Raw genomic sequence first — 18,618 nt, 5'->3', positions numbered from 1 at the left:
CTACAAAATAACTTCTTTCCTTTGTTATTCGGCCTATACAAAATTTATACTTATCAAGAAATGTGGGTAATAGAAAATAATTGATGTTGGCTCGTAATAGTAACGTGATTTTAGGTTCAAAGAAATTAATGCGTACATACAAAAAAGCGTATCACTTTCATTTTTCTTCCTTCTAAGATATAAAATTCGCAATGTATTTCTGTTTTTTTTCTTCACGGAAATATAGCGCAAGTAATTATCGTTTTATAGCATTCTAAATAGATAAACGGCAAAATACAAACGTTCTCGCAAAAAACTTATGCACTTTACAAAGCCTTATTATAATTTAAGACGTAATCGAGAAATATTTTTAATACTCTTTCAGAGATATTGATCGTTGAATGATTAAAAACTCATTTCCCCGTTGTAGTCACGTTATAGTTATATTCAATCATTCTTAACTGAAGCAGAAACTGAGGGGGAGCTAATCTTCTCTTTTATTCTTTCTACAAGAAAGCAGAATACTATCTCAGTAACTCCAGAGTTAAATATACATCGAATATAACTATCGCCTTATGCTAATATTTACAATATCTCACATCGTTTCAGTATAGGATACAAAACTATGGTACTTTAAAAGAATGAACGCAAAAATAGAATTCTTATCTACCTTTCAATTGCGAAAGTATAAATTCTATAAAAGAGAAGAAAGTTAGTATTATATTTCTTTTGTGTTTTTTCTCCTTTCGAAAATCTGTTTGATCACATCTATTCGTCAAGTATCATATTTATCATCCTGTTCCTAATTTTACAATAAATACATATGTTTCTCGAAACAATACAGGATCATATACACCGTATATATCATTACGGAAAGACGCCAAGTTTATACTACAGACTTATTTTTTTGTGATGCAAGATCTCAGTGGAGTTTTCAGCTGATAGAAAATTTATGTAATGTCGACTAATTTGTACAATTTTACAGACAACATTGTATTAAGTAAAACGCTGATAGCTTAATATCCGTTGCAGTGCAACAAGATATCGATCAATATTAGGTAAATTATTAAACTACAAAATTAATTGTAAAAGTCAGAAGACGTATGCTGAGAAACGTAGTATATAGTCTGAAATGGTGAATAACTGTATACAAGCTAAACATCTATCGAACATACATGATTTGTATCGAAAAATGCAAAATATATTACATGCGATTTAGGAAGGCGTACAGTTTCAAAATCACGAATTCCAACCTCGTACGAAATAATGTACAATTAGAAAAAAAAAATAAAGAAAATAAAAACAAATTTGATTTTCTGTTCGTTATTGGATGATTCTTGCTATAATTGCACTGTAATAAAACGTGTGTGACAAAATGTTTGAAGAAAATACAAAGTTAAGGATCACTGTGGTTGCAAGATATATATGATATATCTAAGTATAATAAGATATAATGTATCGATTTTCACCGATATTATCTTACCTTGCTATATCTTGCACCTCTCCTTCATAAATTTGGAAGGCCATGAAGACCCATGACAGATGTTTACTATCTTTCTGTCTTCCTCTCTTTCTTTTTCTGATCTTTCTCCGTAATTTAAGTAAGCATTTGGAATAGACTTTTTATACATAGGTACAAGTCATGAGTGGTAGTAAATCACAGAATAAACTGTGTGAAGAATTTCGTATATAGCCACATTTAAGCGAGCAATAATGTTCAGTGCTCAGTCAGATAGAACAACACAAGGCGCCCTCAATTATTACAATTGTTCGACAACGCATTCAAGTACGGTAACAAGGAAGGAGCACTAGGAGTTGGCATTTGGTGGAGGAGGTCTTCTATCATAGTCCCGTCTATAATCTTTGTTTGATCGCCAGTCGCTAGGATACCCGTCTCCGGGATAACCTCGCCCTCTAAAGTGGCTTGGGGGAATATCTGAAGGAGGGTAGCCACCACCACCACCACCGCCATATCCTCCTGGGCCATATCCATAACTTGGCGGTCCTGACGGATATCTGTAATAATCACTGAAACCACTTTTATGAAATTTATATTCTTTAAAAATTTCTTTGTATGTAACTTACCTTCTTTTATCATTCATGTGCATGTTTCGATCACGATCTCTGTCTCTGTCACGGTGATATCCACTGGACATTCGTCCGTAAGAATCGAAGCGATCACGTTTGTGATCTCCAAATCTAGAAATTAATCGACAATTAAAGTTAAACTGTAAAACGATTACATGATATTTATGTACAGGATGTTCCAATTACCGAATATTATTAAAGTATTAATTATGTTACAATAGTATAGCATTAAAAAATGTTGACTGCTTTGAACATGAAATTAAGTGAAGTGAAAAAAAATAATTTTTATCTTTCTTTTTGTAAATGTTCTTTATAACATTTTTTAAATTCTAAATTTATTTTCCCAAATAACGCTTTTTTTATATACTATAAGTATTTTACATGAATACCTTCCATCTCTCATATCTCTTCCATCACGCGACAGCCAATGATCATCTTCTCTGCTACCACTATAGTGACCACTTATGCTATAACCACCGCTATCTCGTCTGATCCTCTCGTCTTTTCCTCCACTCATTCTATCCATACTCCTATCACCATGTGCTCTGTCTCTATCTCTGTCGCGATCCCTATCTCTTTTTACATCCTTGTTGTGTTTCGACTCTTTTTCTTTATGTCGCGGCGTGTCCGTACTATTAGTGGTACTTGATGTAGAATTTGGAGTCGATGTAATAGGAGTAATAGTGATAGCACCAATAGTAACCGTAGACGTATTGCTGATACTGCTTACAGCAGAAATGGCTGAGAAGTGTTTCTTACTTGGCGTGCTACTATTAGATGTTTCCTCCATATCTTCGACTCTACGTTTTTGTGATCTTTCTTTATTAGTATCTACTTGCGGTTTATCGATATGTTTGTCATATGTTTTGTCAGTATGCTTCTGGAAAATATAAGGTTTTCAACTGTTCTATTTATATAATGTTCGACTTATACAATACATATTAATCTATAATACCTTAGGGTTACTAGATTCTTCCTTTTTTTCTGGACTGGATGTAGCACTCATACTACCGTCACCACCCTTCTTAGTCGCATGTTTATATAACTTATAAAGTTTTTTTGCATCAAATTCTGTGAACTTTGACACAAAGTACCATAAATTACTTCTCCACTCTTTAATTTGTTCTGGGTCCCTGTATTCTTCTAGGCAGGTATTAATTTGATTTCCAATTTGTACAAGGCACTGCCTTGTATGAGCAACTTGCTCTGCTTCACTTAAAGACTGATCAGGCCTGTCTAAAGCTTTAAGTGCTTTCTTTACGGGTCTCATTTTTTCTTTGCACTGCATGAAAGATCAGTAAAATGTCCACGATTATTCTTCATATTTAAATTACATAAAATACGTGATAATAAAACCAATAATGACCTCGTTAAATATAGAAGGATCTAGGTCTCCAAGAACGTCAAGAGCTCTTGGTTCGTTATTAGCAGTAAAATGCATTGGCCCAGCAGCTTGTTTAGTCTTTTTAGTCCTTTTATTTTCTTTCTTCTCCTTTTTAGTTTTTTTGTCCTTCTTCTTCTCTTCTGGGACATCTTCAACTTCTTCTTTAGTTTCTTTTTTGACAACCACCTCTTCCTCTTTCTTCACGGGTGGCTTAAGTTGCATAAACGTTTAAAATTTCAAGTACTATTCATGAATTAGATAACAGAGAAAGAAATAATAAAGATACCTTTTCCACTTTTGATTTAGCTTTACTACTTTCATCACCTGAACTGTCATTTTCTTCTATAATTTCTTTCGTAATTGCAGATTTCACTTCTTTTGCCTTTCTTGGTTTCCTTGCTTTAGTCTAAAATAATTTGTATAAAAATATATAACAAAAATATCTAAAATTTATATTAATTTTTGTTTAAAGTAAAGTGAGTTTAAGGGGTAGGAGCATGCGAAATAGGAAAAGTAAGGATTAAGCATTTACCTTATATTGGTATTCTAACTGTGATGCAAGGATATAACCCTATAGGATAATATAAAGGTATAAGGGACCTTTTTGCAAGTTATTATAGATATAATACAATATTTCCTTACCACTCCTAATTTGGTATCAATTTGTTTCTTTAGTACTTTTAACAGGTATTCAGCTCGTGCATTAATTTTTTTTAATTGGAGCTTACTATTGGGAAGAATTTTGTCACCAAGTTTTAAACTACTGTCCATTTTTATTGCTTCCCATGAACCCATGCCATGTTGGTATATGCCTCTCAGAAGTCTAGAATCATCTTCAGAACTCCAATCACCATCAAAGTTGGCAGGTTTTAATCTAAAATAATAAGATAGTTATAAATTATATTTACTCAAATGAAATCTAAAAAAAAGGAAAAAAAAGAAAAAAAAATACACGTACTTGGCATCTATATGCCAATTCGATCGCTGTTCAGAATCTGATGGCAAAGCTTGTTCCAAAGGTTCAAGTTCCTTTACTGCTGCCGAGAAAGATTTTGCATTAACCATAACACCACCAATCTTAAATGTCGGACCTCGACCTCTTTTACGGCCTGGACCTTTACCCTCTTCTTCCCCTTTATTTTCTTTGGCCGTACTTTCAAATTCAGTTATACAAGCATCACATCTACTTCTCAGTTGGTCTCCCAAGAAACGCAATTCTGACATTGGTTTTTCTTGCAATTCCGCGTCTGCTGCTATATCATCTAGACGTTTTAATGGTGCAGGGAATTTCTTGTAACTTTTCACAAATCTTCGTATCTGCATATAATAATAATTGTTATTTAAATATGCATAGACGAATGTCTATAATAGAACCAGAAATTTACATACTTCTGCATCAGTGAAGCTTTTTATATTTTCCCGAGGAGTAACCCTCGGTCTACCTCTTTTCTTAGGACGTTCATCATCACTACCTTCAGCTTCACTTCCAGAGTCTTCTCCATCATCACTATCATCAGCCTTCTTTCGTTTTCTACCTCTTCCTGAATAGTAAACCACGCATTAATTACACCTTATTTAAAAATAAAATATAGAAATTATACCTTCACTTTGATTAATTTGTTGTAGAGTTTTTCGACTTCTTGGTGGTAAATATAGATCTTCCATTTCTTTCGACTTTTCTTCTTCTTCAACTTTTTTCCTGTAATTTTCTGGAATAATTTCCGCCTGGAGGAATGTCAAGCAATTCAACAACCACGTATATGATTTCATAGTAATAGTAGTAGTAATAGTAGCAAAAGTATTTCATAATAAAACATAAATTAGTCTCACCCAGTCTTTACTTTCATCATCATTGTCATTTGGTTGACTAACAGGTTCAGACTCTTCTTCAAATGCAGCGAAACTAGCTACTTTGAATGCAGACAGCAATTCATCTCCTACCGTTGAAGGCCCTTCGTCTCTTGTTTCCGCTCTTCTTAGGATTTCGTCGATATCGCACTAATTACATAAAAATAAGAATTTTATACAGTCTTGTATACACATTATCCTTAGTTGCTCGAATCATTAAAAAAATATTACAGTCGGCTCTTCGTCTCCATCCTCTTCATCCTTGAACAAATCTTCAGCGCCAAATTTCAAAATAGCATTTAGATCTTCTTTGTTAAATGGATTGTTATTGGTCCCTGCGTTTTTTTTATCTAATACTGTACGACCAGTCGTATCCATCCGTTGAATCACAAGATGATCGAGGACCATCTTTTGCTTCGCTCTTTCTACTATTTCTTCTTCTACAGAATTCTTTGTTACTAATCGATAAATGTTTACCTGGATAATTTAGTAATGATTTAATAATACTATGACTAAAGTAAGTTTACTTAGTATAATAAATCAGTATACGTAATTTAAATACCTGATTCTTTTGACCAATACGATGTGCTCTGGCTTGTGCTTGCAAATCGTTTTGTGGATTCCAGTCAGAATCAAATATAATAACCGTATCAGCGGTAGCCAGATTAATACCTAGACCACCTGCTCTAGTTGATAATAAAAAACAAAAATCTTGCGATCCTTCCGCATTAAAATGATCTAACGCCTGTTTCCGTAATTCCCCTTTTATACTTCCATCTAACCTTTGGAATGGAAAATGCCGCTTTTGCAAATATTCGCCAAGAATATCTAACATCCGAACCATTTGACTGAATATTAATACTCGGTGACCTGTCTCCCGCAGTCTCACCAACAATTTATCAAGAAGAACTAACTTCCCAGAACCACGAATTATTTGTTGCAGATAGTCCTCATTATTATCTTTTCTCTCATTCTCCGTAGGTTTTGTAAGAAACGCGTGATTACAGCACTTCTTTAATTCAATAACAATATTTAGGAAAGTCATAGTAGAGCCTTTAACACCTTTTCGTAATGCGTTATAATTTTTTGTCAATATCCATTTGTAGTACTGTTTTTGTAAAGATGTCATTTCCACGCGTAGAATCTGTTCAACCTTAGCAGGTAATGACTTTTCTACATCTTTTTTGACGCGTCGCAAAATAAATGGTTCCAATTGTTTATGCAATTTCGAATACCCCTTTTGTGCCGCGTTATCATGTTCTTTCTCGAACTCTTCCCAGGAATTAAATCTACAAAAGAGAAATTATTGTATAGTTTATAATATTTGTAGAGTTTACAAACTATACAAAGTTTGTATATTGTATGGTTTATAATTATTGTATAGAATATTGGTTAAGAGAGATTACTAACTGTAAAGAATCATAGGTGAAAAATAATATATAAAAAAAAGAATAAAATTCTATGAATGTATAAAAATGTACTAACTTAGCAGGCATTATGAAGTGTAGTAAAGCCCATAATTCTTTCAAGCTGTTTTGCAACGGTGTACCAGTTATTAAAAGCCGATGATTTGTATGAAAGTCGGCTAGTGCTTTATATAAAAGGGAATCGTCATTTTTTAATCGGTGCGCCTCGTCAACTAATAACACTGCCCAATTTAAGGCACCCAAAAATGCTTTGTCCTTAAGTACTATTTCGTACGTGGTAAGTATGGCATTGAATTTTAATCTCTTTGAACTGTAACACCACTCGTATTCTCTAATCTAAAATTATATTCATACAAGTATAAATACCCAAGTAACCATTATTATAAAATTGAAGATTAAACTCGATGAAAAATAACACTTACGACATTACGAGAAGTAACATCACCCAAATATGTTACGAAATTCATGTCTGGAGCCCACTGTGACATTTCTCTTTGCCAGGAAGTCATTGTAGATAGAGGAACTACTAATAAAAATGGCCCGTGAAGCTGTTGTGTATGGAACAAGTAATAAAGGAAGCATATAGTTTGTATTGTTTTACCAAGACCCATTTCATCTGCTAAAATAACACTGTAAATAAACAAAATTTATTATATTATTTATATTTTATAATATAGAATATATTTAGATTTTAATTGGGATTGAATGTTTTAAAAATAACAACTTGCCTATTTTCTTTGCACCAAGAATGTATCATCCAATTCAATCCATCCATTTGATAATCTCTAAGTGTTAATTCTCGCCCTTTACCCATATAATCTGGTTGCCCTTTTAACTGGTGAAATTTGGGTCTCGATTTCAGAACTTTGCAGTGTTTGCTTGGCGTTCTCTTTGATTCTTCTCTATCACGAAACTCCTTAATTTTTTCTGGCCACTTCTTAACAATCAAAGCTCCATCTTCCCATGTAGCCTCGGCATATGGTAAGCTCTCCCATTTACAATAATAATCTGGGTGTTCAGAGTCTGGCTTATTATATTCAGCAATAATCCTTTCAACATTATTATAACTTTTCAGGAGATCTTGCTGAAGTTCTAATTGACATTCAAAATAATCTATATCTTCAGGTCCTGCATAATCCCTCCATTGCTGAATTTCTCGTTCTCGTTTAATAAAGTTATCTAATTTTTTTAGTCCTTTAACTTTTTGTGCTTTTAAAGATTCCTCTGACTCCCATGTATTATGAATGTGAGACCACCCTTTCCATTTTATTAGATATTGCATTTCTGTTTCTTCATTAGATAAGTCTTCCGGATTGGGATCTCCATTTTCTTCGATAGCGTAAATTGTTGTAACATTTCCTGTGACTAAAGACAAATATGTTGTAACATAATATGTTCGAAAATATATATTTATCAATTTTATTGGCAATTCTGTAAACGAACCTCCTTTCTTGCCAATTCTCTGTCCCAAAATTCGTTCGATTGTTTCCGCATTATCAGGTTCTACGGTTGCAGTGCTACCTTCTTCAACTTCTACCAAGTCTTCACTGTCAGTTCTTTCTTCACTTTCCTCTTTATAACTCACTGCAGTGCCAGTTCTTCTTGTAACTTGTCTACAATATATTAATTCACATTTTATTAATATCATTATTATATTTTAACGAAAAATATATTATTTACATACAATGTGTTTTCGATACGTAAAAACGGAGAATTATATACCTTCTGTTATCATCACTATCAAAGGATGAATTTTCAGACGACTCTGAAATTCTTTTCTTCCGTGCTCTGGCTTTTTCTTTTGCCTTTTGAGCCGCTCGTCTGTTTAGCGATTTACTAGGCGGAGGTCTCCTACTTTCAATATCATCAGACTCAGAATCTGAAGAATCTGAATTCCAGGAATTGTGCGAACTGTAAAAAAAATGACGAAAAACTGAAATACTTTATATATTCCCAATGCCTATAATACTAATTAAACGGAGTATCAGTTTTATCTTAATTAATCTCATTTAAAACCATATATATGTAGTATACTAAAACAATTTTTTACTTTATTTCATACCGAATATAAAGAAAGTTGTTTTCCAATTCATAAAAGTCACATGCATTACACCAAAGAACACTTATATGAAATATTAGTAATTAGCAAGAAAAGTAACAGGAATAACTTACAGAAATTTTAATAAAATAACAGGAAATACTGAACTCTATTTTATAATCAGTATCATTGCTCGCCATTTATTAATGCTAAGGTAAAATTTGTATAATGTAACTATATTTTTTACATGCTCATTCTTGGATATAATAAACACATTTTTCAATGTAATATATAATATAAATCAAAGGATATAGTAAAAACAATTCAGTGTTGTTTAAAGCTTTCTAAGTTCTAAGCTACCATAATGTGAAATAAAAAATAGAAATAGTGCATACTGTATGTAAACTAAGATGAGGTATGAAGACACACTAATATACATTAAACAGATCATATGCAACATAGAGAGCTACACACATACACGCGCGCGCACGCACGCATGCATCCACCCACATACACATACAAATATTCAAAGAAGAACATTGAAAAGCATAGGGAAATTATTATTGCCACTGAAGGTATAAAATACAAACCTACCAAATAAATATTAGAAATTATGTATAATCTAAAATGCAGAAATTGAGCATCAATAATGAATGTACATGATTTTATTTTTGTATCGCCTAAGAAAATCACAGTTTATAAAAAAAAAATCTACATTGTTGTAAATTTAAATGTAATTCTTTTGTACATTATATCATATTTAAAACTATACTTTGTAAATGAAGAGAAATGCTTTTTCTTTAAGTACGTATCATTTAAATTTTTAATTTGTTTAATACATAGACTAATTAATTCCATGTAAAATTTATTATTGAAAAAATAAATAAAAGACTCAATGTCTGTTTTTACAAAACGTCTACTTGAACTACAAAAAATACTTTATAGAATTATGAAGTCTATAACTTTTTATAATTATTTGATTGAGTTTCTGGTAGTTACTTACCTTTTTTTCTTAAATTTCTTGCGACTATCGCTATCGCTTTCACGCTGTGTTGCAAGCCTTTCAGGCTCTTTTCTAGATCGCCCGGATCTCCTGATGCCATATATATCAGGATTCTCATCCCACTCACGACTAGACTCATTTTTAAGCCTAACTTTTGTTTCTGTGCTGTGATTTGAACTTTTGCTCTGGAAGCTATCGCTTTGTGCAGGTGCATCCGACTTCTCTGATTTCTCAGAATCAGAGCCTGATCCAGAACCGGAACCACTCGAGGAGCTAGAGTCACTGCGTTAGCAGCCAGGTAATAGTTTACTTCACTAATCTTTTTAATACAGTATAAATTTTCAAATTATTTTGAATAATGAGATACATTTAGAAGTACTAAATGTTTTTCAAGCATATGATCGATGACAAATCGAGAATTTATTATCGCGAATATAAGTTACACGAATCCTCATAATCCTGTATTCCCTTTTCAATTTCAATAATTTATCGTCGAAAGCATCAAAATGAATAAAACAATAAAAATATTAAACATTTTTAATTTAATGCTACATTTACTGGCATAATGAATAATAAATACATTTAAATATTATGTAATATATCCTACAAAAATATTAACTCCGTTACTTTTACTCTGTGAAAAATATCTTTCATATGTTATATGAGAATACTATTGTATTGTGTTTCTGTATGACCTAAGTAAACATACACTATCCATGATTTATTAGCATAACTTCGTTATCAGTAAAATGAGTAGAAGCAGTATATACTAGCTTACCTAGTGCTTAAATTGTTTTACAATACAAGAAAACAGGTACTATTGCATGAATAACAGAAATCTTAAGATTATGCTTACAAAGATTTCAAGGGATACATTAAATTAGCATGATTATCAAAGCCATGTTAATGCTATATAAAGCTATAGCAATACACAAAGTCAAGTGATACCAATCTTTAAAAAAGAACCCTTATACATCAGAAAGTCAAATACATTACATCAGACAATGATGTTGTACATGTTACAAATGATGATTGAACGTTGATTGCTATTATTAGCTTCGCTATACCAATAGGAATTATATAACACCCTACATAAAAAAGGGGTATAACATCAAAATAGTGAATACAATTATACTTTCATATTAAACTTAATGAGAATGTATAATTAAAAACTGATCCATGTATTAGACTTTCTGAAATTGACGGGCCATACCAAAATAGTTTCAATACCCACCTTTCTGATCCTGAACCAGATCCTGTATTGCTCCCCGAAGAAGAGCTATCACTCTTGCTTTCATTTTCAGAATCAGATCCAGATTCCTTACCAGACTCAGATTCTAATGTTTTCTGTAATTTAATCAGACCCTTCCAATATTGCTTAAATTTCAGGAGCAATTACGTCGCCGTGTTGTTTGGAATAGTTTTTTTCTCATTAAACTTTGTATACTAATTTTTTTGAGTTGTATTACTCATAGCACTTGTAACAAAAATACTCTGCTACGTTTCAATATTTAATTACCTTATTCACAATTTAGTAATAAATTTTATTTATATTGTAAACATACTACATAACTTTTAAATATACTTCTGATGTTAAAAGATTAACTTATGCATAAAGTAGCAGTGCCATCTACTAATACAAGAATCTTTCCACCATTTTGTGATTCTTATCCACCATTTTGTGATCCTTAAATACATAATTGCAAAGCTTTTCAATGCACCTCATAGATACATCTTACTGAAAGTGTGAAATTCTGTAAGACATTCCTATGTAATCTACATCTTAGTAGTAACATAAATCAAAGATTTGAATATAAATCATATAAAAATATGATCATGAACACCAAAAAATCATGATGAGGATATGTATACCATTGAAGAAACTTCGAAAGTACCATTTCAATGCTATCAAAACGTTTAATATATTTCATGTGATTTCTATGGACCATAAAGCACTAAAAACTCTGCAAAAGTTCTTATGATCAAGTGGATTAACATACGCAGAGCTATTCCCTGTAAATAACTAATGTCAGGTGTAATGGGTATCTTAAAAGAAGAGTATAATTCAATATTTAAATAATTTATAGCTTTATTGAACAATTCAGCAAGTACATCTTAAACAACACTTGGCTGAACTTACGTTACATTAATTTTTTAATAATGTATAATGCTATTAGGCATAGATTCATGGTAAAATCTTACATTTAATTTAATGCTGAATATTGTGAAAATATATGTTTGATATCAAAATGATGCTTTATGTATATTTAAACATAAACGTTCATTATCAATAGATTCTGAAAAATAAATAAGTGTACTTTACACTGTAGAAAATACAATGCGATTTTGTTTTATGAAGTACAGTACTGTCTGAAAACATAAGATATGTAACACATGATAAATATAGTTAATACGAAGCAAAAGTGATGTTACATGAGCTTCATATAGTAGAAGATTCTTAATATACAAGGAATTAATACCTTTTCAGTATATATTCTAGAATCATGACTTTTACTTATCAAAAACTCCATGACTATTTTAACTGTTTTGAATTTGAATATAGAAGAAATACGCTTAAGGCATAATTACTTCTGATATTTATAAAATACATATATGCGATACATACTGCGTTAATGATATTCATACTAATAAATAATAACTCCTTTTTAGCTAGGATGATATATCTCCATGTACACTATGCTCGCAGTAATTAAAACTTCTATAATTTAAGAATATAAATAGTTAAAAAAAAGTAGTCTGCCACATATTATGATTTAATAATTCAAATTTTCATGTGTGTTATGGTTATAATATTTTCTGAGAATGTGATAATGGAAATAATCAGACTTAATTTGTGGTTCCTAAAGTTCTTCCATTTACAATTGTTCCCAACAGAGACAAAATATATTGTTTGTTACAAAAGACTAAACATTCCGTAACTTTTAAGATACTTTTTAGAGAATCATAAATGAATTTTTCGCATTATTTTATTGTCAAAGTATTTATTACAATAGAATTCTCATTATAAATGTTCTTGTTCTTCAGTACAAATCACTCGCTGCTTTAATTTTATAATCAGCATTCATAGGTTCTGATAAAAATTTATTGTGGGAGTCATAAATATTCCATCTTTTTGTTAATCATAAGCACAAAAATGTGTGCACAATGTATCGAATTGCATAGAAATCCAACTCTCATGAATTCTATAGAGAAGAAATGTAGAATCAAACCTTATCTACAAGAGAAAAATGATTCAAATAGTACAGAAATTTCTACATTCTTTAAAGAGAAAAAAATGTTTGAACATATCTAATAATTTCCAAGTGAAGAATATTCAATTCCTCTAACTTTCACAGAAGATTCTGCTACACAATCTCAATCATAGTGGAGAGACTGTGCATCACAATCTTTGAGCTTAATTTGCAAAAATGGGTCCCTTTCAAATTTTTTATTAACCATGGATCTAAGGTGAAGGAGAATGCAAGGAATAATTTTTAACGAAAATTAGGGTGGAACAACGATATTTTCTGTGATAAATGTCAGATTGAATGAATGTAAACAAACATATAGGTTATTAAGAGGCTGAGAACTATGTAATGTTGTGAAAAATCGTGATTTAGTAGAGGCAAGTCCCTGAGCTCATAAGGTCGATAGGGCTCCGCCCTACGCGCAGATATCGTTTAAAACAAATTACAATGATTTTTTACATTTTTACAAGGATTTTCGTAGTCGTACTACACTGAAACGTATGTGACAACGTGATTTTTCCCTACTCCAAACAACACCACGGCCATATCGCGTAAATTGTTTAATAAAAGTAACATTTACGCTCGCGTTCATAACAAAAACAAACAATTATTAGAAAAAATCCCGGTAGAAGCTGTGAATTAAACAAATTTCGAACCCGACCACTCACCTGCATCGTCCCGTCTGCGCGTCGCACCGATATCTCGATATTACACGCACCACGCACAAGATCACGTTAATTTAACAATTAAACTGCCCCGTAAACACGTATTCGTAATGTTAAACGACTATTGGTATATAGAGTCGCGACATCATGCAAAATTATCGAATTTTCACGTACTATATGGTCACGGGCCTGAGCTTGGCCGCCATTTTGTGAACTCGACTCGTTCTTTCGCCCTCCCCGACCGTCTTCCCAACCGTTGTCCCATCATGCAACGCGCGCGCGCGCGCACACTTCTCTCCCCTCCAACAACCCAAACCCTCTTTATTACGAACGTCTTGTAAAATGCAATCAAAACTAAAATTTTTGGTACACTATTATATGAAATATTCAAAAAGCACATTTCACTAGATTTTACATAATTATTATTTACGATTCTATGAACAATCGATTTTAGAAATATCTGTTTGGGCGAATTATATTTAAACGTAGACGCAAAACGGAAATCGTTGTAAGACAGCCATTTTGATTACTCATGGATATTTTACCCACAATGCCTGGCGACAGTTTTTCGATTGTTCTGTATATGCGCAATTACAGTGATCGGGCAGATCATATGACCATGTTTAAGAAAAACATTTTTCGATATTAATAAATTTAATTTGTATCGATTAAAATATATATTTATATATACAAATTTAATTAGTAAACGTAATTTATTTGTAATTTAATTTCAAGTTCATAAAATTCATATTATTTAATTGCAAAAGCGAAATTAATGTGACCACTCAGTTCATCAAGAAATATTCGTAAAAACCGTAAATGCGCACGCAGTATATTTGAGCTCAGGGATTTTCCTTACTGCTATTCAGTAATTTGTACAAGATAGACCGAAAATGTAGTGTCTGAATGTATAAACGTTAATCATGTTGTCATGCAGAGTATGGAAGCATTTTTATGAAGCAATGTATATGTCTAGAAGCTGACATTTCCATCAGATTGGGTACGGATAAAAGATAAATCAATCGCAAAGAATGATTGGAGTAGTGAATGTGTTAAATGCAAAAAATATGATTTCTAATTAAACAGATTATTTTACCCTGTCCAATGAAAGCCAGCTTGTGTATTCGCAGGCGATGTAACTAACGTATAATGACGAGAATGAAAGACGAAAAATATTACCCAAACTCCCGTGGCACGTCGTACCGGAAAAGGAAGAAAGGGTCGCGAATTCGATATATGATTACTTACAACTTCCGGTCGAAGATCGATATGATGCGATGTTGAGTTTCGATATCTCGTTCGATAAGAGGCGGGTTAAATGATTCAGAAATATTCTGATACTTTTATAATTGTTTAATATAAAATAATATATTAAGAAGATATTAATTACACACATATACAATTACTTTTCGGTGAACTAAACTTAAAGTATGTTTTCCTTTTTATCATATTCCAACAATAATGCACGTTGTTAAGGGAAAAATAAAATTTTGAATATTCCGGAAGTTTACCACCTGTTTAATTTTACTTAAAATAATTCTAAAAATGAAAATCTTCGAAATAGATAAATTATTTAAAAAATGAGACTCTTACTATTAACGATAAGGCTTTGAAATAAGTATTTAATTTTATTTTTAAGAAGTACGTGAATTGTGTCAAGAACTAAAGAAAAATTAAATATACTTTATTTATTTACATGAATTTTAATCTGTGTACACTTTTCAATATACATATGAAGTAACAGCAAAGAAATTTAAGTGATCACTTAATGGATACATAGTAGAATTTATATACACGGTACATGTGTTCTACATGTGTTATTTATTACGTATACCAGTAAACAAAATAATTGTTTGTCCGAGTTCTATATCGTGAAAAATGCTACAAAAAACAGCGGTTTCATCTGCATCAAGTATAAGCTTGAAACTATCACTAACTAATTAAAATTCTGTTTAAGAAATATTTGTGGATATAAAATTATACAAAATCAATGAATGTTTGTAAAAAGTTTAAAAAATAAAATTTAAAATGAATTTCTTGTATATTACGTTTTCGTTGTTTTATTTTACAAAACTACGGTTTCGAATATATTTCCAATCTGACATATTACATAACAAATTTATAAGAAATAAACATTTTCAATAAAAATAAATAATTACCATAAGAATTTTAATGGCAGCGGAAACTAAAAAAGCATATATTGAGAACCCTTTGGAACATAGTACATTTTATGAAGATTTTTTTCATTGAAAAAATTAATATAGAGTAAAAATTCAAAATTCAAAGGAATTTGTTATTGACTGGAAGTTTTATATATTTAACGCTGCCATTTTTATTAACAAACATCATATTGTAAATGAGAATACCGTTTTTTCGCAACGCCTATCAAGTGGCACGAACAAAATATGCAATTGTGCTCAATGGTGTATATACAAATATTAATATACCTATATAAATTTTATATCATACGGAAATATGAAATGATTAACGTAATAATAGGGTAAAGTATATCACATATCTTTAGATAATAATTCTGTATAATCAACGATATCTTATACCCACACATTCTATTATAAATCGGAATTATGCAGTAATTCAGTCTTAAAGTAATTTAAAACGTAACACGATAATACAAAGTTCTTACAATAAGAAGCCAACAGTGGTAAGAATTTCACATTTCATTGTCCAATGACAATATTTTATTTTAACATATTCATGAATCTAAAGGATACTTGCATAAATGAGTTAAGAATTTCAACACATATATTTTACAGATTCACGTTATTCGGGATCAGGTGTTTCTTGTGTATCATCTAATGACTCTTCTTCATCCTTTTTCTCTTTAGTTTTTGCATCAGGTACCCAAAGGCCACTTTGAACACACCGTTTCATATGGTAGCACGCAAGTTCCTGTGGCATTGCTGCTAATGTTTCATGTAGCAAAGCAATATTTTGTGTCTCAAAACATTTTTGTAGAGGCTAAAAAGATATATCACTATCACAACAATGCTGTTCTAAATTAAGAGAGTATTTTTTTTTTATTATAATATATCTATGTTTACCTCTGGAAGGCTCTCAAATACTTCGACTGGATCTAAACCACCAGGACCAAGACGTGCTTGCCTCTCCTCTTCTTCAGCTTCTTTAAGAGCATCTGCTACTTTTTCAGCAGCTCTCTTGCGTATTCTATCTTTAAATGCCCGAAGTTCATCATCAAAAGAATTTTTATATTCAACTTCAGCAATCTGAATTCGACTGAAGAAGGAACCCACACATGCTCTTGGATCAACATCCAATTGTTTTGATAATTCCAAAATGTATTGTACGCATATGCACTGATGGGCAACATGTTCCATCAAGTCATGTTTCTAAAATAAAGAATATTCTTGTTAGTAATATATACATTAATAATGATTAAATACATTTAATATGAATATTAAATGTGTTCTTACTTCTTCCATTTCCAAATTAATACACCAAATCACTAAATAGTTTGCAGTATTTTCACATACCAACTGAGGATTTTCAGACAAAAACTTCTTACTGTCATCATATTTTCTTAACATACCAAATGTTTTCAATTTCTTTTCATTATCTTTAACAAACTGCTTCAACCTTTTTTCTTTCTCTTCATCCGACAAGCCTGATTCATCATCTTTAAGAGGTGACCTTGTGTTTATCACAGTCTTCGTGAAACCATCTTGGCTAATAGTATCTACATTCCAAGGTGTTAATTTTTCTTTTTTTGAGATTTCGTCTTCTACTTGTTTAATTTTCTTTTCTTCCTGTTCAAGATCTTGTAATACCTGTTTCAATGCAGTTAAATCGGCAGAATCCTTTTGTTCATTTTCTAGTTTTGCAAGCTTTTCTTTTGTATCTTTCAACTTTTGTAATGTTCTAAAAATAGATACCGATTGTAGAATGACATGTAATTATATTGCATGCAAGATTAATAACCTTTATAAGTAATAAATATATTAAACATACTCTGCTTTCTTTTTTTCATGTTCCATCTGTTCTCGTCTTCGTTCCTCCATTCTTTCAACCCTTGCTTGATGACGCCATCTAAATAATGATGGTGTATCAATATTTGGATGAGTGTCATCTTCATCATCTGAGATCTAATAATAGAAAATTTTATCATTTTATTCATTATTCATACAAAAATATATTGTATTTATATTATAATAAATGCACAGATATATTATTTTTGTCTAATAATACGGTATAAAATAAATAATTTTAAAAATAAAACATCTGTTATAAAAATCAAACATTCATATAAACCTGTTTGTATGATACTAAAAATAATTATATGAATACATACTTCATTATACAATAAATGTGAAAAGAAAGAGTTTAAAATAGAACAAAAATACATAAAATTATTACATTTGATCATATTAAGTTCTTTCACAACGAAAAATTAGCTGCATTCTCGAAATTTCTACCACCACTCTAGAATATTCCATAAGTATACTGGACCAAAATTGAGGTTCTTACCTCAATATCTTTCCACTTGCTGTAATCCACCATTATTTTGCCGGTTGACTATAACTTCTTTCCGATATTACGTTCTTATTAAGCTGGATATTTTTTAAATATACGTATTGTATAAAGTATTTTTTCACTTCTTTTGAAAGTATAAACGCATTACCCCAAGTTGGCAAAGTTTAATTGTCAACTGCACTGACATGAACACAGAACTCTAATACGCACGAGATACCCGTTCGATGCACCAGTGTCTCTCAACTTCCTTGGAGTGAAAATAATTTTAAAAGTATAAAAAATCCAATCAGATAAAACAAAATGAAATAGAAATAATAAAAATATGGAATAAAATAAAAAGAAAACTATAGATGCTTATTAAAAACTATTATGAAAATTTGTATGAAAAATTTTATCCTATTGGAAGGTTATGTTAATGTTTATTAAAAA

At 31.1% G+C, this 18,618-nt stretch overlaps 2 protein-coding genes across 6 annotated transcripts; both read right to left on the bottom strand.

Annotated features, from left to right (window-relative positions):
- Window positions 1–137: 137 nt before the first annotated feature.
- Window positions 138–14,913, bottom strand: Chd1 (chromodomain-helicase-DNA-binding protein 1). Of its 5 annotated transcripts, none has more exons than XM_031979960.2 (21): window positions 13,684–14,913; window positions 11,002–11,114; window positions 9,768–10,049; window positions 8,449–8,637; window positions 8,170–8,339; window positions 7,455–8,091; window positions 7,149–7,356; window positions 6,785–7,062; window positions 5,862–6,588; window positions 5,531–5,776; window positions 5,282–5,449; window positions 5,053–5,176; window positions 4,841–4,992; window positions 4,410–4,768; window positions 4,094–4,325; window positions 3,738–3,857; window positions 3,434–3,661; window positions 3,023–3,349; window positions 2,457–2,947; window positions 2,065–2,178; window positions 138–1,995 (listed from the first exon to the last, which is right to left on the bottom strand). In XM_031979960.2, the coding sequence occupies exons 1-21, from the start codon at window positions 13,687–13,689 to the stop codon at window positions 1,788–1,790; spliced, it is 5,379 nt and encodes a 1,792-aa protein (XP_031835820.1). In that variant the 5' UTR covers window positions 13,690–14,913; the 3' UTR covers window positions 138–1,787. The 5 variants fall into 5 exon arrangements, with proteins under 5 accessions (XP_031835820.1, XP_031835811.1, XP_031835805.1 ...); XM_031979951.2 differs by having other exon boundaries at window positions 138–2,007; window positions 2,457–2,944; XM_031979945.2 differs by having other exon boundaries at window positions 138–2,007; window positions 13,684–14,912.
- An 800-nt stretch (window positions 14,914–15,713) lies between these two features.
- Cdc37 (cell division cycle protein 37) lies at window positions 15,714–18,557 on the bottom strand. The gene is made up of 5 exons (XM_031980025.2): window positions 18,184–18,557; window positions 17,668–17,801; window positions 17,133–17,577; window positions 16,743–17,048; window positions 15,714–16,659 (listed from the first exon to the last, which is right to left on the bottom strand). Exons 1-5 carry the CDS (start codon window positions 18,214–18,216, stop codon window positions 16,462–16,464), a joined length of 1,116 nt encoding a protein of 371 aa, XP_031835885.1. The 5' UTR covers window positions 18,217–18,557; the 3' UTR covers window positions 15,714–16,461.
- Window positions 18,558–18,618: the final 61 nt, after the last annotated feature.

Source organism: Nomia melanderi, chromosome 6 (assembly GCF_051020985.1).
Source record: "Nomia melanderi isolate GNS246 chromosome 6, iyNomMela1, whole genome shotgun sequence".
NCBI classification, from domain to species: domain Eukaryota; kingdom Metazoa; phylum Arthropoda; class Insecta; order Hymenoptera; family Halictidae; genus Nomia; species Nomia melanderi.
The sequence above is the reverse complement of the archived record's forward strand: the minus strand, read 5'-3'. Positions and strand labels throughout refer to the sequence as shown.